The sequence below is a fragment of the Cyprinus carpio genome, chromosome A9 (assembly GCF_018340385.1).
Source record: "Cyprinus carpio isolate SPL01 chromosome A9, ASM1834038v1, whole genome shotgun sequence".
Classification (NCBI taxonomy): domain Eukaryota; kingdom Metazoa; phylum Chordata; class Actinopteri; order Cypriniformes; family Cyprinidae; genus Cyprinus; species Cyprinus carpio.
The window spans coordinates 24,033,969-24,056,573 of NC_056580.1; the positions used below are offsets into that span (position 1 = coordinate 24,033,969).

At 37.7% G+C, this 22,605-nt stretch overlaps 1 protein-coding gene across 3 annotated transcripts in view; it reads right to left on the reverse strand.

Annotated features, from left to right (window-relative positions):
* The window catches only part of LOC109105329 (zinc finger protein 385B-like), a 117,327-nt gene that overhangs the window by 80,214 nt on the left and 14,508 nt on the right, over positions 1 to 22,605 (reverse strand). Inside the window, exons 1-2 of one of the 3 annotated variants that reach the window (XM_042764196.1) lie at positions 13,432 to 13,580; positions 13,043 to 13,357 (exon numbers count right to left, since the gene is read on the reverse strand). The exons of 1 other annotated variant lie outside the window; for it this stretch is intronic. In XM_042764196.1, coding sequence (XP_042620130.1) covers positions 13,043 to 13,357; positions 13,432 to 13,447 — 331 coding nt within the window. In that variant the 5' untranslated portion in view covers positions 13,448 to 13,580. Of the gene's footprint in view, positions 1 to 13,042; positions 13,358 to 13,431; positions 13,581 to 22,605 lie in introns of those variants that run through there. One more of the 3 variants, XM_042764195.1, reaches the window with a different exon arrangement.

The window sequence follows — 22,605 nt, forward strand, 5'->3', positions numbered from 1 at the left end:
TCTACTACCAGGAGCAATTAGATTTTTTTTCATAGTGCAAACAGTTGGTGAGTTATGATAACATGAACAACAGCATGTTTAATTGTGTCTGCGCCGACACATCTGGTTTTAAAGGGTATATTCAGTACCTTTTGAGAAAATTAAAGTAGAAACTGGGCCTTTTTTTAAGAATCAAGTATTGTCTTTCTTTTGCAGCAAGGAAGAGATTGGTAGCGGCTACATTTTTGTCAGTGTTGGATTATTGTGATATCATATATATATGCAGGCACCTAAGCATTGTTTACAAGCATTGGATTCAGTTTATCATGGAGTATTACGGTTCATCAAAAATGAAAAAGCCCTTACTCATCATTGTTTATTGTACTCTCGGGTTGGATGGCCGGTGTTGTCATCCCGTAGACTTAAGCATTGATACTTATTTATATATAAAATCATTTTAGGTTTACTTCCTTCGTATTTACAGCAGAATATCTTTCAAAAAGGTATAAAGAACTTTGGGCTTCGCTCTCAAGACTATTATCATTTAAAGGGATAGTTCACCCAAAAATGAAAATTATGTCATTAATGACTCACCCTCATGTCGTTCCAAACCCGTGAGACCTCCGTTCATCTTCGGAACACAGTATAAGATATTTTAGATTTAGTCCGAGAGCTTTCTGTCCCTCCATTGAGTATGTATGTACGGTATACTGTCCACGTCCAGAAAGGTAATAAAAACATCTTCAAAGTAGTCCAATGTGACATCAGAGGGTCCGTTAGAATTTTTTGAAGCATCGAAAATACATTTTGGTCCAAAAATATCAAAAACTACGACTTTATTCAGCATTGACTTCTCTCCCAGGTCTGTTATGAGCGCGCCGTTCACAGCACATCCGGTTCGCGAACGAATCACTCGATGTAACCGGATCTTCTTGAACCAGTTCGCCAAATCGAACTGAATCGTTTGAAACGGTTCGCGTCAACAATAAGCATTAATCCACAAATGACTTAAGCTGTTAACTTTTTTTAACATGGCTGACACTCCCTCTGAGTTCAAATAAACCAATATCCCGGAGTAATTCATTTACTCAAACAGTACACTGACTGAACCGAGCCAGATAACGAACGAAACATTGACTCGTTCTCGAGTCAAGTACCGTTTCTGTCGGACGCGTGCGATTCGAGAACCGAGGAGCTGATGAAACTGCGCAAGCGTGATTCAGACTGACACACAGCGCGTCTGAACCGAACTGGTTCTTTTGGTGATTGATTCTGAACCGATTCTGTGCTAATGTTATGAGAGCGGGTAAACCGAAGGCTTGCATCAAGGGCAATCATCGCCAATGAAGTCATTACGTCGAGTGCAAAAGAACTGGTGAACCGTTTTCGGCAACCGGTTTATTGAATCAAACTGTCCGAAAGAACCGGTTCGCGGAGAAGAACAGAACTTCCCATCACTACCGGTGATCCGAAAACCGATGCAACCGGTTCTTGACTCGAGAACAAGTCAATGTTTCGTTCGTTATCTGGCTCGGTTCAGTCAGTGTACTGTTTGAGTAAATGAATTACTCCGGGATATTGGTTTATTTGAACTCAGGGGAAGGGAGTGTCAGCCATGTTAAAAAAGTTAACCGCTTAAGTCATTTGTGGATTAATGCTTATTGTTGACGCGAACCGTTTCAAACGATTCAGTTCGATTTGGTGAACTGGTTCAAGAAGATCCGGTTACATCGAGTGATTCGTTCGCGAACCGGATGTGCTGTGAACGGCGCGCTCATAACAGACCTGGGAGAGAAGTCAATGCTGAATAAAGTCGTAGTTTTTGATATTTTTGGACCAAAATGTATTTTCGATGCTTCAAAAAATTCTAACGGACCCTCTGATGTCACATGGACTACTTTGAAGATGTTTTTATTACCTTTCTGGACGTGGACAGTATACCGTACATACATTCTCAATGGAGGGACAGAAAGCTCTCGGACTAAATCTAAAATATCTTATACTGTGTTCCGAAGATGAACGGAGGTCTCACGGGTTTGGAACGACATGAGGGTGAGTCATTAATGACATAATTTTCATTTTTGGGTGAACTATCCCTTTAAGCATCCCTAAAGTTGATACTAATATGGGTCGTCGGGCATTTAGTTATGCTGCTCCATTTGATTTGAAATCAACTGCAAGATAAGTTATGCTTAAAAGAGTTGGTATCACTAAATGATTTTAAATGTATTTTAAAGGATCTATTTGTAGAGTCACCTGATTGTAAATGTTTTGAGTGATTTGTGTATATTTCTGTGTATGTAAACAAATTTATTTTGTTTTATGTGTAACTAAATGTGCTGCCTATCTTAGTCAGGACCCTCTTGTAAGTGAGATTTTAAATCTCAAGAGTTTTTAATTTCCTGGTTAAATAAAGGCAAAAAAAAAAAAAAAAAGAACTTCCTAACAACCTAACAACTGTTCATAGACAAATCTGCCAGAGCATGAGAGGAAATTATTTATGCAATCATCGGTTGAAATGCCAAGGCTAAAGCCATTAGGCTTAAATCCATTGTTAATGAAATGTCACACCTCTGGAATAGAGTCCTGCTGTGTTCCTCATTTACGTTCCTTTCCATCTCATCTGTATCCCTGCTCTGGTCAGGCCAGCTCACTAGCTTTGAACTTTCTGTGAGACAGGAATACTGAAACAGCCAGTCGTGTTGCTAACCATGCGATATACGCTTTACTCAAGCAAAGAATAATTGGATACATCATGTGTGATTTTTTGTTATATATAAATAGAAATGAATTTCCTAGAAATTGCCTAAATAAATAAATAAATAAATAAATACATACATTTCTCTTATATTAAATAAGAATTAATTTCCTAATAAAATGTAATAAATAAAATTGATATGTTTATTAATTTTTATTTCATAGGATCAAGTCGCAAATTAATTTAATCGTTTTATGTCACTGCTGTTCTCTGGAATCCTTTCATACACCTTTCACATTAAATCAATATTTCATGTCCATGTGTGTATGCATTTGACAAGGAGCTGTATAATAAGCAAGAAAAAGTCCAGTCAACTGGTCATTATTGCAAAATAAACCCCTTCAGGAAGACCTGATCACTCAGCCTGGGATTATTTTGTGATAATGACCGGCTGACTTTCTTATTTAAGTGGGAAGATAAAAGTGAAGCGTATGAAGTAGATGTGCAGCATAACAAAAAACAGGAACCAGGTGTCTGTCTACTGATGTGTCCCCACTGGCCACAGCAGACAGTTTGGTTGATTATAATGGAAGTGATTTAGTTCCATCATGTCAGTCTAACCAGATTAAGCTGTTGTTTTGAATGCTTTATGCGTTGAAAACATTATCCAGTACTATTAACTGTTCCAGATTTCCAGACTTTTTTCAGCATTTTTTCCAGCCCTTGGTTTTTGGTGGAATCCTGCATAACTTGCAAAGTTATATTCAAAAAGGGGTCTCTCATTCTCTTGATCCAGTTTGTGAAATGGTGCTTTTTAGATGTTTAGATACTTTGTGGTCACACAAAGCAGCATCTTTCTCCAAAACATGTTTTTAGCATAATGATGAGCTCAGGCACTGGAAGAAAGAGAACATAAACAACAGTGAAAAATAATTCAAATATCTTTTGTTTACCTCTAAACATATGAGCCCGTTTTTCAACTTCAAACGGCGAGTAAAGGCTGTTTTCAAGAACAAGGCATGGCATATTCAAAGAAAAAACCCACACCAAACTAATCCCAGGCTACTTATTTTGCAATGCAGAGCAGCAGGTCAGGGAGGCAAATGAGTATGTGCCCGCTGCATATAAACAATCAGAAAGGAAGAAAATCATGCCACACACACGCTCCCAACAACATCAGAGTCATGAATAACTTGTCACTCTGTGTGTGTGACCCAAGGAATTTCTCTCCAGGATAAATTTTGAAGGTTAATCTAAAGGAGCTGGACGTGGGTGGGGGAGGTGTGGGTGGAGTTCATTCTCGGACACATGGACAAAAGTAAACCCACATGGAATACAGGCTGACGGGAAGGACAGGCCATCTGCTGGGAGGCGTGCGCTGGCCGTCCTAGACTCATCAAACGCCTGTTGGGTGGGTTGTCTCTCCCTCTGTCTATTCGACAGAAACACATTTGATGGCATTTGAATAGCAAATTGTCCATGCAGCGTTGGATCATGGAAAATTGGATCTGAACATTTGCATATTTTTTCTTGCACAAACAGGAGATCATTTTTTTGCATTGGAGGCATTTTTCGGCATTTCTCCCATCACAGCACATACATGGCCTACTTCACACCTGGCACGCATCACAATCAGATAGCACATGACCACTTCAAAAGCCAGGTGAAAATGCACCTAAGATTCATTGTAATCAGATCACTGAATTCAAATGTGGTCAGTGATAGATTCCACATGAAGAAGGAGAAGGAGAAGGAGAAGAAGGAGAAGGAGAAGGAGAAGGAGAAGGAGAAGGAGAAGGAGAAGGAGAAGGAGAAGGAGAAGAAGAAGAAGGAGAAGAAGAAGAAGAAGAAGAAGAAGAAGAAGAAGAAGAAGAAGAAGAAGGTGGTAAAGCAGAATAAAATTGTTAAGAAGAACAAGGAGAAGTATGTTAAGAAGGTGAAGAAGAAGAAGATGGAGGAGGTTAAGAAAAACAAAGCAGTAAAGAAGATCATTGTTAATAATAATAAGAAGTTAAAGAATGCGAAGAAGGTTAAGAAGGTGAAGAAGAAGAAAAAGAAGGTTAAGAAAAAGAAAAAAGGTGGTTAAGCAGAAAATTGTTAAGAAGAAGAAAAAGAGCAAGAAGGCTAAGAAGAACAACAAAGAGGTAATGAAGAATAAGAAGAAAAAGAAGGTGAAGAAGAAGAAAAAGAAGAAGAAGCAGAGGGTGAAGAAGAACAAGAACAAGAAGGTTAAGAAGAACAAGGAGGTTATGAAGAAGAAGAAGAAGAAGAAGAAGAAGAAGAAGAAGTTGAAAAAGAAGAAGCAGCAGGAAGAAGAAGAGGTTGAAGAAGAAGAATGTGGTTAGGAAGAAATAAGGTTGTTAAGAAGATGAAGAAGGTGAAGAACTTTAAAATAGAAGAAGATTTTAAAGTTCTTTTTTATTTTTGTGCTGGTAAATAAATGATCAGAACTCTATCTGATCACACTGGAGACGCACTGGATTCTAAGGTATAAATGTAATCCAGCTAAAGAATATCCACATATGATCCAGATACGAGAAGCAAGTTAATGGCAGGTATAAAGGCGGCCTATGTGTTTGAAGTGTACATTTATGCTGGAAGCCCACAGGGCGACATGCTCTCATAGCTCCACTCTGAGAGCCTAATTTTCTCAGGTTGAGATGAGATGAGGACACGTTCAGGACATCATGTGAGAATGCCGCTTCACACCCCTGCTGTTCTAAATAGTATAAATCTTTCAACCAAGATCATTAAAGTTTCATTCCGGCAATGGTCGTACCTCACGCACATGTCATGACTCATCAACTGAGACTACATCACCGTGAGGCGACCACATTTCACCAGATGGCAGACGACTCGCCAAATGATTTATGACATTTATTCATCGACACGCTGCATAATTTAAGCAGTTTCACTAATGAGTTCATTTACAAAAAAATTCTCCTGAGCAAAAAACATTTGTGAAAATTTTTACATTTTTAGTCACTAATCTGGCGTTTTTTGTAAGGCTGTTCACCTTTTAAATGTGGCCCATACCAGACACCGGTTTGGTTCCTAAACTGACCCGCATGCATTAAAGACCTTACACATCAGGAGTAAACAAATAAAAGGATGCAACGCCTGTGAAGCTGATGTGCAGTGAAGGCTGGCATCATACCGCATGTTGATTAATTATGAGGGCGGAAGGTAAAAAAGGGTAAAATTTGAATAATGCATTCTAGAGAGTCATACACAACCCCAATAGAACAGACTGGATGGAAGAATGATCAGATGGGGCACTGTCACAAATAACAAATTTCAAAATTGGCAATCCTTTGACTATATATGTCAGCATCTTGCTACAATTCTTATGAATTATGATTTTTTCTTAGTTAAACAAATGCACACAATTTCAGCCTGACTATTCACTTGCGTGATTTAAAAAAAATCATTTTATATATATATATATATATATATATATATATATATATATATATATATATATATATATATATATATATATATATATATAATAAAGCAAAGACGATGTTACAAAAAGATTTCCATTTCAAATAAATCCTTCATTTTCTGTTCAAAGAAGAAATCGAAAAGAAACGCATCACTATTTTTTTTTTGTTTGTTTGTTTGTTTTTTTGCTGGGCACCACATCAGCATAATAGAATGATCTCTGAAGGATCATGTGACAATGAAGACTGGAGTAATGATGCTGAAAATTCAGCTTTGTCATTACAGGAATAAATTACATTTTAAAATCATTAATAATTGTAATAGTAATACTAGAATGTACATTTCCTGAAGAAAATGTGAGTGGTGCTTGCAGTGGCAAAACTCAGCGCTCGGTTGCTAAGGTGTGTTTTAGGCGGTTGTGAGAGCGGTTGCTAGGGTACCCGGGTTGGTTGCTAGGGTGTTGCTATGTGGTTGCTTGGTTACTTGGGGTGGTTGCTAAGGTGTTGTTAGGTGGTTGCTAGGGTGTTCTGAGTGGTTGCTAGGTGGTTGCTATGGTATCCTGGGTGGTTGCTGGGCAGTTGCTAAGGTACTTGGGGTGGTTGCTAAGGTGTTGCTATGCGGTTGCTAGGGTGTTCTGGGTGGTTGCTGGGTGGTTGCTAGGCAGTTGCTAAGGTACTTGGGTTGGTTGCTAAGGTGTTGCTAGGTGGTTGCTAGGTTATTTGGGGTGGTTGCTAAGGTGTTGGTAGTCGGTTGCTAGGGTGTTCTGAGTGGTTGCTAGGTGGTTGCTATGGTAACCTGGGTGGTTGCTAGGCAGTTTCTAAGGTACTTGGGGTGGTTGCTAAGTTGTTGCTATGCGGTTGCTAGGGTGTTCTGGGTGGTTGCTAGGTGGTTGCTAGGCAGTTACTAAGGTACTTGGGGTGGTTGCTAAGGTGTTGCTAGGTGGTTGCTAGGCGGTTGCTATGGTAACCTGGGTGGTTGCTAGGCAGTTTCTAAGGTATTTGGGGTGGTTGCTAAGATGTTGCTAGGCAGTTGCTAGGGTGTTCTGGGTGGTTGCTAGGATGTTGCTATGGTAACCTGGGTGGTTGCTAGGCGGTTGCTAGGCAGTTGCTAAGGTACTTTGTGTGGTTGCAAAGATGTTGCAAGGTGGTTGCTAGGGTGCTCTGGGTGGTTGCTAGGCGGTTGCTATGGTAACCTAGGTAGTTGCTAGGCAGTTGCTATCATAACCGTGGTAGTTGCTATGATGTTACTAGGTGGTTGGTAGTTGTCATAGATGGTCACTATGTAGTTTATATAGAGTTCTTAGCATGTTGTTGTTGAGCACTTAGCTAATCACTATTAGCATGTAGCTATTCACTGCTAACATGACTAGCATGTTTGAATTCCAGATTGCTAGCATGAGTCAAAAAAGCCAACCGCCTTGTTTCTACGATGTTCTGATTCAGAGATATATGTCTTGCAAGACGGTTGCTAGGGTACTCTGTTTGGTTGCTAGGGAGTGGCTTGGAAGCTGCCAATGATGATACTCGAAAGGCTGCTTGCCAATATAAACCAACCCCCATGTCTGTACGATGTTCTGATGCAGAGATATAGATCTTGAAAAGCGGATGCTAGGGTACTCTGTTTGGTTGCTAGGGAGTGGCCTGGCAGCTGCCAATGTAGATACTCCAAAGGCTGCTTGCCAGTATGAATGATAGAAACCAACCCTTATGGCTTTATGACATTCAGATTTAAAGATATTCCTCTATGCTTTTGGTTGATAGGGTGCTCTAAATGGTTGCTAGGGCGTGGCTATGACGTCTTGAAGGTGATTCGTGATTGGTCGTTTGCTGCCCCAAGTCAAACTAGGCCACCCTCATGTTTCTATGACTCTTCTATCCAAAGATATATATTTGATCTTTTTCAATGGAAGTCTATGGAGCTTGTTACTAAGGGGCCCTAAATGGTTGCTAGGGCGTGGCTAGACGGCTTTACAATGATCCTGATAGACTGATTGGTTGTCTGAGTAAAATGAGCCAACCCCCATGTCTCTATGACATTGTGATCCAGAGTTATGTTCAATGCAAAACTCCTAGGTAAAGTACCATAGTAGGAAGAACGCGCTGTTTCATGGGCGATCCCTCACCATAGTATGTCTATGGGGCAACTTTGGGGGGCTCTTGCGCCCCAGGGGTACAACTTATACCCCACTGCGGGGTATGTTCTCGCACAGCCTGAAAGCCTCTCCAAATGTGGTGATTCACATGTTTCTGCCAAATTCTCTCTCGGAGCTACAATCCGTCAAAGTTGGCCGCAATGCATTGTCTATGCGATTTTTCGGGCGATATTTCACCCGTTGTGCGAACATCGTATGCCCGATCGCTTATAAAAGTCATAGCACACCATTCCCGAATAGGCCGCACGATTTGACACCACTTTTGCGGGTCTGTGACAAAAACTGCGGGACTAGTTACGCGCCGAAATTTGTACGGATCTAGAAGAATCAGCAGAATAATAATAAGTATGTGAGATAATACAAGTGATGCTTTGCCTTCGGCAAGCACCACTAATAAATAATACTTTAAAATAATATTCTATAATACTCTTTTATTTTTCCTAGTAACAATATTATCTGAAGAAAAAAAAAAGAAGATCTGTGACGCATAAAAAGAAAAAAAGAAAAATACATTTGAGCCAAACTCAGCTGTGCTGTGAATGTACCTTATGTTTGTTTTTATCTGAGGTACTACAGACAGAATCAGAGCAGACAGATGTAAGCTATGATGACTCAACGAACAGGAAGACTGAATTTGTCTGGCTTATTCATGTCATTATTCATTATGGTTTTTTTTTGGCCACTTTATCAATAGGAGTGGAAAGGAAATAAAAGTGAAAAGGAACAGGACAGCCAGACTTGAACTCAAAGTCTCACATGTTTTATTATGTTTACAAACATATCATTAATCTTAGTTAAATGAATATTATCATCTTCACCTGCAATGAACAAGCCATAATGATGAAAATATCCCTTTTTAAGATGATAGCACTGCCATCTAGTGGACACCACTGCTCTGACCACAACAAGAATGTGATACACATGTAGGCCTACAGTCACACACACACACACACACACACACACACACACACACACACACACACACACACACACACACTACTGAAATGTACTCAGTATATAGTAAGTAATGACGTGCCACGTTGGCAGAAATACTTTCAATAATCCATCAAAGTCAGCACACAGATGTGAGGAGCTCTTTGAGCAGAAGTGATCTACTGTCAGTCAACAGGACACCGCAGTAAAGCGCAGCACATCTCCCTGCTGTAATTACATATGTCCGGCTCAGACTACAGCAAATAATGAGCAGCCTGCTTAAAGATTCAGAGCCAATGACACCGCCTGCAGCGTGAGGCACTGTCCAACTCAAACAGGCTCAATCACAAACATAAACGCTCGATGAATTCATTTAAATTTGAATTCATTATACAAACACAGAATCTATACAACTGAAAAAGTGAGCAAGAGATTTATGTTAATGTCTTTATGAAATATTATATATATAATGCACCAGCCCCTGCAGCTCTTACTGCCATTTACTGAAGCTCCATGGAGCACCAGAGACGCTTCCACAGATAAAGAAAGATGAAAACATGTGAGCTTTCCCTCCCAGACATCCCTGCAGGAGCAGCAGCTGTGCGGGGCAGATGAAACATCTAACATTCTCACATCGACATGTGCATGTGGGCTGACGTACACAACACCAGCCAAACCTTTAAGCTGACAAACACATGGAAAACTTGATGACACACTTACAAAATATTCATGTTATACATGAAAAAGTGAATTTGCTTGTCACACATCTACTGAGTGCTTAATCCTGTTCGGTTCACACTGAGTTTGGTTATTTACAGGAGTGGAAACCAAATTCACTATGGAAAAATTCAGGGAATGACAACTGCATATTAAATCTGGACAGTCTGTACAGAACTGAACTGAACAACTACTTGCAAATGCAATGATGTCATTATTTTGGATACTGTGAGCTGTCCAAGTAGCTAGAAAAAAAAAAAAATTGACAGACACAGACATGTGTCTAGACATTTACAATTTTGAAACCATGGTACATTTTTTTTCAGGATTCTTTGATGAATAGAATGTTCATAAGAACAGCATTTATTTAAAATAGAAATATTTTTTGTAACATCAGTTAAATGCATCTTTTTTCAATAATAATAAAAAAAAATGATAATTTCCAAACTTTTGATTGGTAGTTAATAAATATAAGATATGATATAGATTTAATCAATCACAAGAACTTCACATTGTGACTCAGATGTCAATATAATATCATATGGACAGATTTCCACCCCAACTGGACCTCTAATATCTTGTGACTAATGTATAGCTAACATCAAAACGACATTCTTGTTTCTAGTTTACAGCTGGAACCATCACAAGTACAAGAATGAACACTTCTGTAGACAAACAGAATGATCATTTAAGGAATTTTAAAGATGTTTTCACTCCCAAACTGTCTATTGTGAATATGGCCAAAATTATGACATCTTTTACATTTAATAGAAGAGTTATGTCATGGTGGGAAATAATGATTTCTATTCTGCATAAGGGAAAGCACACAGATTATTTTACCAGTATTCATACAGTCATGCAATTCACTCTGACACAGTAGACCTTCTAATAGTGCATAAGCTCTTCAAACTGAATAATAAATTCCATTTTGCTCTGGCTGCCCCTTCAAAAGAGGCAAAGGTTTTCCCACGGACTCTAACATAGTCTGTCTAACGTCTGTAGCCTGTATGCTACTTTTCCACCAATCTAATGAAAGTTGGGTCACCACCGCTCTGACACTACGCTTGCAGCCACAATCTCATCTGCCAGTCCAGTACCAAGTTCTCACAGTTCCTCTGCCCATCTTGCACCAGGGCAACCCAAACAGTTTCCCAGATAACATGCAAAACAAGAGCGTGTGTGTTTAAATATACGGGTAACCTGGCATGCATGTGGATCCTACTCATAAACTGAATGAGCCATTAATACAGGTTCATCTTTAGTCTCAACAGTGCATATAGCTTTGCACCACCCACCAACCAGACTGTGTAAACACACTGATAAATTGTCACTTACTTGTCAAGTGCAGGTGCTGCCATTCGCACCAGTAAAACATGCCAGCACAACCACAGGCCTGTTAAAGAGGCACTTTATCCTTGAAGGCCCATGTAAGAAGCATACTTCACGAAAAAAAAAATTACATTATTTTGTCAGAGACACCCCAGAGGTTACAATGCACAAGTCTGGCTCTGCTATATACATGGTCAGAAATTAACTAGGGCTCATGGCAAAAATGCTACAGAAAGGTGACAAAAATTCCCTAATGAATGTAAGACTTCATCCCTATAGAGAATGTATCTAAAATATCCAATTATAACAATTATGTAAAATGTATTTAGAAGTATTTGTATTATATCATGTGTATTATTTACAGGTATTTTCTACATGAAATTAATTTGAATATGACAATTGCTGTAGGTAAAAATAATTGTCATAACAATTGTTCAGATTTAGAATGTATTTTAGTAAAAATGATTCAATTTCAAGTGTCTGACATAAACAGATAAACTGTGTTTTTATATGAAAACATGCCACTGAAAATCAGCTCCATGGGGCAAATATTAAATTCTGACAATGGATTTCATGCACATTCTCACCAAACTCTGAGCAAAGCTTGTTGTTGTTGCCAAGGTGGTGTGAGTAGTCTCTGTAGTGGCAAAGGTTCACAATCAGAAACTGGAAGGTTGTGGGTTCGAGCCCCGCAAAAAAAGACCCCTGTGGCCTAAGGAAGGCACCTAATAAGGTTGATTGCATTTGGGGGGGGGGAAATGAAGGAATGGTTTACTAAGAAATGAAAGGTTGTCAACATCATTTATTGTTTTTCTAAACCTGTATGGACTTGGTACCCTGGCCACTGTTTTCACTACAGTGAACGTAATGAGTGAGGCTGCAAAATTCCAAAAACAAATCAGAAACGTTCCACTGAAATCACAACTTCAGTGCGCTATATTGTCAGTCTTCTGAAGTCATACAATTTTTTTTTATTTATTTTTTTTTGGTGATAAACAGGTCAAAACATAGTTGTTTACACTGATAATTTATGTGAGCTGCTACTGTAACCTCTGTGACCAGATAATTAGCCAGTGAGTTCAAATTTCAGATCTAAACTCAAGAACAAATCATTTCATGTTTTTCCCAAAAGCATTGTTAGCCAACTATGGTTGCAAGTTCTGTTGTTACCAACATAGTAAAATGATTCAGTGTTTCCTGAAACCATATTTCTAACAAAACTGGCAAACAGCATTGCAAACTTGTGTTGTTGGAACTCCAGCTCTCCACTTGTGTTTCTAAGCATTCTTTGGGTTACAAGTCCGACTCTCTAACCATTAGGCCACAACAGTAGTTGGTGAAGAACTACTTAAATTTCGTTCCATTCCTTACCAAAATTAATCATATGACTTTAGAAGACCGGAAATAAGAGTGAATACATAGAAACAGACTACTTTCATGGCTCTTTGCATGATGTTTTTTTTGTCATTGAGCTCGACAGCCAAAAAATTGGCTAGGATATTCTTTAAAAAAAAAATCTCCTTTTGTATTTCACAAAAGAAAATGAGTCAAACAGATCTGGAAATGGCATGAGGGTACGGAAATGATGACAGAACATTAATTTCTGTGTGACTATGGCTTTAATAAGAACAACTCTTTAAAAATGCCACATGAAATGACAAGTCGGGCCCTCTGAGTCAAACACTAACTCAGGGCACATTACCATCAGAGCTGTTTATGCCTGCACAAAAAAAGCATGTCATTTCAAAGCATCGCATGATTCTCTCCTCTGGGTTCAGAGGTCTTACCTTGACTGCTGCTGCTGAGAGAGTGCAGAGGAGCCGGAGTCGAGCTGACGCTCGCTGTGGGCAGCTCTCCATTATTCAACTGTTTGACCCTCTTGAGGTGAGACTTTCCATTGTAGTGGACCTGGGCCTGCGCAGAGGAGTGCAGCTGGATGTTGCAGACTTCGCAGAGTGAGTAGAGCAGCTTCTTCTTCTCCTGCTGGAGCTGCATGTCCGTGTTGGCATCACTGGGCTCCTTTACCTCTATGCAGGCTGGGAAGGCGAAGCACAGCTGTCCATTTTCTATCAGCTGGGTGGGGCTCAAGGGAGTCTTCATACCTGTGGGACAACAAAGAGACGAGGGGTTAAAAAAAAAAAGCGTTTAATCCAAACCAGGATTGGTGGTGACTCACCTTCAGAATTCAGCATCACCCCACACAGAGCTTTCTGAAAACCAGGTGTGGAGAGTTTACATCCCTAAACCACCAAGGTAGAGAACTGAAAATGTGCGTGAGTGCGGATGTCTGGAGCGCTTGTGTGGGCTACACGGGTGGCTGAATGTTCTCATCTCCCTGAGCTCTGACTCCTCCCCTCCACACGCTCAAGCCAAGTTTCCCAACTTGTGGAATGGGCACAGAGCTATGGACTGACCTCCTGTGCCAATCTGTTGCCTTTGGTAAGAGATCCGACTTGCATACCTCATGCCCACGGTTCTTACACAACCAATGTGAAAACAGTTGTGAAAACCAGCAACAACGATGAGCTTATTCCTGTCAGTGGCAGCAGATGCTAAAACCGCTATTGTGTGTCTGGTAAGACTGAATAAATTGCATAAAACCTCCCTCCTGAGCCATGACCCCTCAAGCATGACAATTGAACGGCCATGTAATGGATAGCTGTAAAAGGGGAGTGATGCGCTCTGGGAAACAGTGATCTTTTTAATCTGAAAATTGCAAAAACTGCATATCTACCCAATCTGCACTAATGCCACAGCTGGAGGCTTCCTGGGCTGGATGATAGAGGATAAAAGAGCATAAAGATACAATTTGAGTTAGCTGCACCTTTGAGAGCAAATATGCAAATATAATATTGAATACATATAAGCAAAGGTAATATTGAAATGTCCATCGCTGTGCTCATGTATGCGTGTGTACAGTACATGAGTGTGAGAAGAGATAAATTGCTGCTAAGCTCAGCCAGGTGAATCTCTTGAAAACATGTCTACATCTCACCCCAAAAAATTAAAAAGATAAAAATGCATTTTGCATTGGGACAGCATTTTCATGACCTTATATAAATATTTAAAGGTATAATCTAGACAGATAAAAATAAAAAAAGTAAAGTGTATATATTATATATATATATATACATATATATATATATACACATATACATATATACATATATATATATACACATATACATATACACATATACATATACACATATACATATACACATATACATATATACATATATACATACACATATACATATATACATATATACACACACATATACATATATATATATACACACATATACATATACATATATATACACATATACATATATATACATATATATATACATATATATACATACACATATACATACATATACATACATATACACATATACATACACATATACACATATACATATATACCTACATATATATATATATATATATATATATATACATATATATATATATATATATACATATATATATATATATACATATATATATATACACATATATACACATATATATATATATAATATATATATATATATATATATATATATATATATATATATATATATATATACTATATATATATATATATATATATATATATATATATATATATATATATATATACACATATATATATATATACACATATACATACATATATACATATACATACATATATACATATATATACATATATATACACATATACATATATATATACATATATATATACACATACATACATATACATATACATATACACATACATACATATATATATATATATATATATAGTGCATATATCAATGTTATATATTAAAAATACTAAATGTATAATAAATATTATATATGCAATTTAAATGGTATTTAAAATTCTTTCTGTAGTTTCTTGAATATACTCTATATAAAACTTTGGTATTATAAATGTGTTTTTTAGGTTTTTTCATATTACAGTATTGCAGGGCAAATATACTTAATTACCATGACTATTTCACAATACAAATTCATTTTATTTAAGCAAAATAAAACTTGATTTTAGGGTGCAGTGACCCAGACATGGACGCAAGTATAAAGGCCGCACATACGGGGTCTCTGTCCAGTAATCCTCCTGACACTGTCTCAGTAATCTCTGTGGGCATCTGCACACTCTAATCCCTGCAGATAAACTTCCCCTACCTTCCTCTGCCTCTTGGGCCATTCAGATCTTCTCCATTCCTTAGCACTTTCTCAAGAATCTACTGTATTCAGAGAAAGAAAAACTGTAAGTGGAAATCCCTGATGTTAATCACTTCTTTCAATGTTGTGAATCTATTTCTCTAACTCCCTGCTTTTACTTAAGCTTGAGCTTTGCTCTACTTTTGCGGTGGAAATGAGGCCAGTGAGAAAACAGAGAGAGAAGCTGCAGTGGTTCTGATGACAGGGTTTCCAGATATGTTTCGCAGTTTGTGTCCTGGGGTTTGGAGGAAGTATGCCGCCTGTGATGCTCAATTCACATCACAGACACATCTGTTCATTTAGAAGTCAACTAATCAACCAGCCAGGGTCCTCTACTTTCCTCCAGTGTCATCTCTAATAGTGTAACATCAATGTGCAAACACTTGGAATTCAAACTTTTACATAATGAACAATATGCACTATATACTTCTTTTTTTTTTAAATAGTACATGATACCATACTTATGTAAACACTATTCCACAATAAACATTTTTAAATTGTCATGAAGTGATGAAAAGTGATGAAAATGACTGCTCATTTGAATTCTGGTTTATTTGTCAATCTGGAAATTATGGAAGCCTGTTTCTGTCACAGAAAAGGTAATTGTGATTTTATTTTTTATTTTTTTTTTATCTCACAATTCTCACTTTTTTTTTCTTTAGAGATTACGTTGAAAGTTTACATCTCACTATTCTGAAAATCTTGCAATTCAGTTGTTCAGTGTCCGCCATGAAATAAAAAATAAAAATGTTGACATTTTATCTTAGAATTTAGATTTCTCTCTCACAATTGTGAATTTATATCTCACAATTCAAACTTTTCTTCACTGAACAGAGTTTGTATTACACAATTCCGAAGTATTGAAAGAGAAACAATCCAGATTAAACTAACAAATAAAAATAGGTTAGTTGAATAATTTCTGCGACTGTCACAAGCCTGTACAACATAACAATAGTGTTGTGAATCTCTTATTTGAATCTTTAGAATCACCTGAACTGAATCACACAACAGAAGAAACTGAACTAAACCAGTAGGATTTAATTTAAAACAATGCATAATTTATTACTAGAAAATAATGAATTGCTTATTAAACTTGGTGTCCTTGGTATACATAAAAGAAAGGCCATACATGCAGTAATCTTGAAGCAGATCACAGATCAAAGCAGCAGCACAAGAACTCTAAAATGTTATTGATGTGACTGATCAGTGGAAAGCAATGACTCCATGAAAGTGGCCTTTTGAAATTTATGAAGCAGTTCGACTGTGTGACAAGTGCAAACATTTCTCAGAGATTTTCTGAAGGTCTTTCTGGAAAATGCATTTGATACATATAGCGAAAATAAAGAGTGCTTTGATCCCAATGCTGAATTTCCACAAAGCACTCCAGCACAGAGAAAAACAGAGAGAAGGCTTTGTTTCTTAGGTTAACACTTGATTGTTCTATGATAAAGCTCACCTTTGCATGACATTGTCTAAATGTGTATCAAAATTCAAAGTTTCACTTGCTCATTAAGCCAAACAGGACAGCAAATGCAAATTTTGGTACAATATACTGTATGACACACTAAGAGGTTTAAAATAGCGTGAGAACATTCATTGCAAGTGCATTATATTAGCATGAAGAATGTGGAATCTGAATTTGATGTTTGGCTGAGCTTTGACTGATTAGCGAGTTCATTTCATTGCACATTCTTCGTAACTGTTCTTGAACATTTCGTTCCATCAGATCATTTCCAACACATCCACATAACTGTCTCTATTTCTCACTTTTTCTCACTCCAGAGATATAGCTCATAAAGGTCAGGTGATTATTGCATTAAAACAAATGTGATATGATAAGTGTCAAGCTGTGGTCATGTCAGATGGATGAATGAGGGCAAGGGGTGACTGCCAGCTGAGGAAACCCTTGTTTTTCATTTTCGAGTCAATGAAACACTCCCAACCTGAACTGCTCTCCTCCCTCAGCTTTAAGATGTAGAGCTGTGCACTCAGGCATGTTATGTGCAATCAATGGTGAGATTCTGAGATCAGGCAACAGGAAGTTAATCAGGTACTAACAGGTCAATCCAGTCAAGCAAACAGAGGGAGACGCCTGATGTGCAAAAATAAAGTAAAATAAAATAAATTAAAAATAAGAACGCATCAAAGGAGAAAAAGGAAGAGAGAGAGAGAGAGAGAGAGAGAGAGAGAGAGAGAGAGAGAGAGAGAGAGAGAGAGAGAGAGAGAGAGAGAGAGAGAGAGAGAAAAGCACAGTTCCTTAGATTTAGCTTAATGTGTTAGGTCTTGGCGGAATAGATCTGCTATGCTGCATTACAGCAAATACCGAGACTTGCTACTGCCAATATATCCACAGACATGCTGCAGTGAGCATGTAAGAAATACTGCTTCTGCACATATAACATTAAATAACCCCCATAAATATTATAAAGAAAATCACCCCATAGCAGATCTATACAGGTGGAGCTGGGGAAGGTGGAGGGTTTCTGAAGCGTGTTCCAAATGCAAGCACTAGCCAAGTATTTGAATTTTGAGCAGCAAGCTCATTGGCTGCTGATGTGTAAAGAAACCAATCAGCTGCACCATGTGAGTAATAATGTGAATATATCAGATTAAGTTAGAACCTATGGGCATGTGTCTTCTAGAGTGTCATGAAAAAATATATATATATTAGGGATGAACAGATGTATCGGCCAATAATTGGTATTGGCCGACAAAAGCAATTAAAAACATCTGTAAAAGCTGCAAAAGTATATATGTGTTTGTGCCAAACCACCAGTAGATGGCGGCAAGTCACTGTCTTAATGAGTGAGTCATTGACTCACCCAATTCGTTAAAAAATGGTTGAATCATTCAAAAACAAAACAGTTAGCGAAATGGTGCAAAAACAGTCAATAATGTGTCTAAAATGTAAGTCAGTTAATATTAACTACTTGTTTATTGTATAAAATCAATGTCACATTTGCAATCCTGCTGATAGTCGGACAGGGCCCATTTTTGCCCTTCATATATATATATATAGACAGTGTAAATGCTAGAAAGGACATCAGAAATGTAAGAAATTACTTCAAAGCTCTCCCAGGGATCGTAAAGATGGAGAGACACTTGTGTCGCACCTGGCCAGCCATGCCTATTTCAAACTTACAGCCCATTGTGAAACCCGCAGCTAAGATCTCACAGATGGAAAGGCCACAGACGTGTTTCTAATTCCATGCTAATGCCTTTCACTGGAAGCTCTTAGCAGAAACACAGAAAAAGAAAATGAATGTGAAAGTTTTCCACTCCGTGTGCGTCTGTCACACGCAGGGAGGGCTTGGCACACATATGTGTAACATCTGGACAGGAAGCGGTCTGTTAATGGAGGGTCAGCAGCTTACAGCAGTGTCAGGTGAGGACCGGAGAGTCTCAATTGCGAAGCTGTTCACAGATGTCCTCAATGTGCCTTTGACCAGGACATGTGGATATTATATAGCCATTTACGCCAATCCACTATATAAGCAGTTTTGTATGGAAAATACTTGCACTGCAGCTTAGCAGATGCATGTCGGCATGCGTTTGACCTTGTGGTGCTGTCTGATGTCAAAAATATTCACTGGTGCTTAAAAGCTGACAGAACAGACATACAGACAGTAGTTGAGTGGAGCATCAGACCGGTAGTTGTGTTGAGGGAGGTCTTTCACAATGCTGAAGCATGTGGAAATACAAGAGGTAAATCTGCTTACAAAGGAGTCTGGAATCACTGCACCTGCTCCGCCGGTTACACACAGCCTGTGTCCCTTAAGAGTGACCTCAGATTCAGCACACAAAGAAACTATGAGGGAATGAACATTTCCTGTTATACTACAGTATCCGTCTCAGCTTCACAGCAGTTGCTCAATAAAGCAGAACATTCATAATTCACCACTTCTATTGGATGTTTCTGCTCAAAAAGTGTTGTAATGAGATGGGTTTTTTTCTTTTGGAAATTTGAGTACTTTTTATTTTTAACTTGGCACTGGTAATTTCAACTTCCAAAATTGGAAACTGAGCATGAACTCTGAAAAAAAGTCATAATTCACCACATATATTGGATTTTTCCTCTCCACCAAGTGCTGTAATGAAAGATGTGTTATGAAAGAGCAGCAGAATCCTTTTTTTTTTTTTTTCATTTTCTATGAGAAATGTGAGTTGTGTTTGCACATACAAACTACCAGTGAAGGAACATTTTGACTTGTTTCGTAACCGTAATAAAAGCAGGAAATTCATGATTTGCCTCATACTGTATATTGGGTGGAAAGTTTTGAAGTGCCAAACTTTCAGTAGTCAATTCTAATACCACATGACACGAGGCAATTTTTTTTTTTTTTTAATGTTCAAAGAATCAGTAAAAACAGTAATATTGTGAAATATTATTACAATTTCGAATAACAGTTTTGTAATTAAATACATTTAAAATGTATTTAATATCATTCTAATATGGTGATTTGGTGCTCACGTGACATTTCTTATTATAATCAATGTTGAAAACAGTTTTTGCTGTCAATGAATATTTCAAGTAACATTATTTCAGACCTATAAAGCAGACAACATATCACTGAAGAAAAATACAGTTATCAATGAGAAAATAAAATAGGCTATCACATGGACACTCCACACACACACACACACACACAGTCACACACACTCAGACAAACACACTCACACACACACACACACACACACACACACACACACACACACACACACACACACACACACACACACACACACACACACACACATATTCTCAGAAAGACTATAAATAACAGTGATGAGACATGACTGTATTTACCACTCATTATCAAAGAGATCCATGGAGAGACAAGCTGAAGGAGACATACAGAGAGAGTGATGAGGGCACTGAAGAAAAGATGGAACAATAGAGTGAAGGAGACAGAAATAAAAAAGAGGGTATGCGAGAGAAAGATCAGCAGAGAAAACATAGATTGCAAACAAGAAAGACAGAATTAGAGAAAGAGAGAATTAGGTACAGGCCTGTACATGTCCGCACAGCTGTTCCCAGGTCTACATTACCATTCAAAAGTTTGGGTTCAGGAAGGTTTTATTTTACTTTTTAAAGAAATTGTCATCAAAACAGACGGTGAAGAATGTATAATGTAAAAGATTTTGCTTTTAAAATAAATCCTGATCTTTTGAACTTTCTATTCATCAAAGAATTCTGAAAAAAAAAATGTTTATTAATGATTATAATAATAATAATAATAATAAATAATAATAATCGTTTCTGCAAAAAATATTTATCAGCAGAACTGTATTCAGCATTGGTAATAACAGCTGCTGAAAATTGCATTATAAAATATAATAAAATAAAAAAAAAAGTACAATTATTATAATACAATTATTACTTATAAGAAATTATAACTTTTCCGGTTTAGGCTGAATGAATGATTCAATGACTCACAAAAAAAATAATAAAAATAAATAAATAAAAAAATAATAACAATAATAATAACTACTTTAATTCCAAAATTAATCAGTGGTTTTAAACAAATCCTTGAATAAATGATTAAATAAATCTCTCATAAACAGGCCACCAGTTGGCATAAAAAAGTAACCTGCAGACAGTTACTGATTACCTGCAGACAGTTACTTGAAAGAAAGAAAGAAAGAAAGAAAGAAAGAAAGAAAGAAAGAAAGAAAGAAAGAAAACACTAAACTTAAAGGTGCTGTACGTAGGCTTGACACCGAGTGGTTGAACTAGGTATTGCAGTCCAAATTCAAAATATTGGTGTGGGGTTTTTTCACCCGGCCCACCTCCTCAGACTTGACACACACGTAGGTTGCAGATTGATGACACAAACAGGAACAATCGCGCTTGATGATGAATGAAATGAAATACGCTGTTTTCCACCAACTGGCAACCCGGGATGCCGAAATACAATCAGGTAAATTGGCAGTGGGCGGGTTTGATTGATGACACAAACAGGAACAATTAACCCGTAGCAATGTTTTTACAAATAAAACATATTTCTTAAAGACGGACATTCCGCCCCGGAACGCCACTGGCCGGCGCTTCAAAGGAGAAATAACCCGTAGCATAAAAATGTGCAATATCCTTATATTTATTTTATTACCCCCTTCATTTACAGACTAAACATTATCAGTAGCACAATTGTTTTAACTTATTTAATCTGCAAAGGGTTTTTATTTATTTTTTTTTTTTAGCATACTGGAAGCTTATGTTAAATATCTTGCAAACATACTTGGTTCTGATTTTTATATTCTGATTCTGATTCTGATATGGTATTTTTATGCTTTAGTAGAGTCAAAATCTTACATACAGCACCTTTAAGGAAAATCACTTTGGATACCGAATTTCGCAAAAAAATAAAAAATAAAAATTAGAAATTGGTCATCCATTCCCAGCCCCATGCCTGAATGCAAGTAGAACGGCTGAAGCACACAGAAGGCCTTTGGGCACCATGCTGCCAACTTAGTAACACAGCTCATGTCCTGCTTAGAAAAACCGTCACACATGCCATTTCCATGTAATCACACCCTCTCACTGCACACTTACTGTGAAGCTCACTCAACTGTGACTTCATCGAGGTCCAAAGTATGTATTTCATGGCTCCGTCGCATACTGGAACTCTGGGACAAGCTGCTTGATGGTAAAGTGGTGTAATTGTGTTTTTTCCCCCCCCATTTTGTGACTGTCTAAAAATGTGTCTGGTGCGTTTGACTAATTTGGACTTCATTCTCCTGCTTTAGCTTGCATGTCTGGAAAAAACAACAACATTTGTGACTGATTCATGCAATAAAATCAAAAGGAGAGACAGCAAACAAGAGGAAAGGACGCTACTGGTTTGGAGGTACATGTCCTGTCATTTGTCATGCACAAGTTTCACCGTCTGAGAGAAATGCTCTTAAATAGTCCCTAACTTGAGTAAACCCTTCTCCTGGTTCAGCTGGCACGTCTAAGAAAAACAACAACATTTGTGGGTACTTTTTCAGTGAGCAATCTGAATGGGAAAGTGTGACATTCTCGACATTTGCAACAGAGCAAGGTTAGACTCAACACCAGCAAGACTGTCTCTCCAAACCAGAGGAGGTAGAAATGCATTCAGGATGT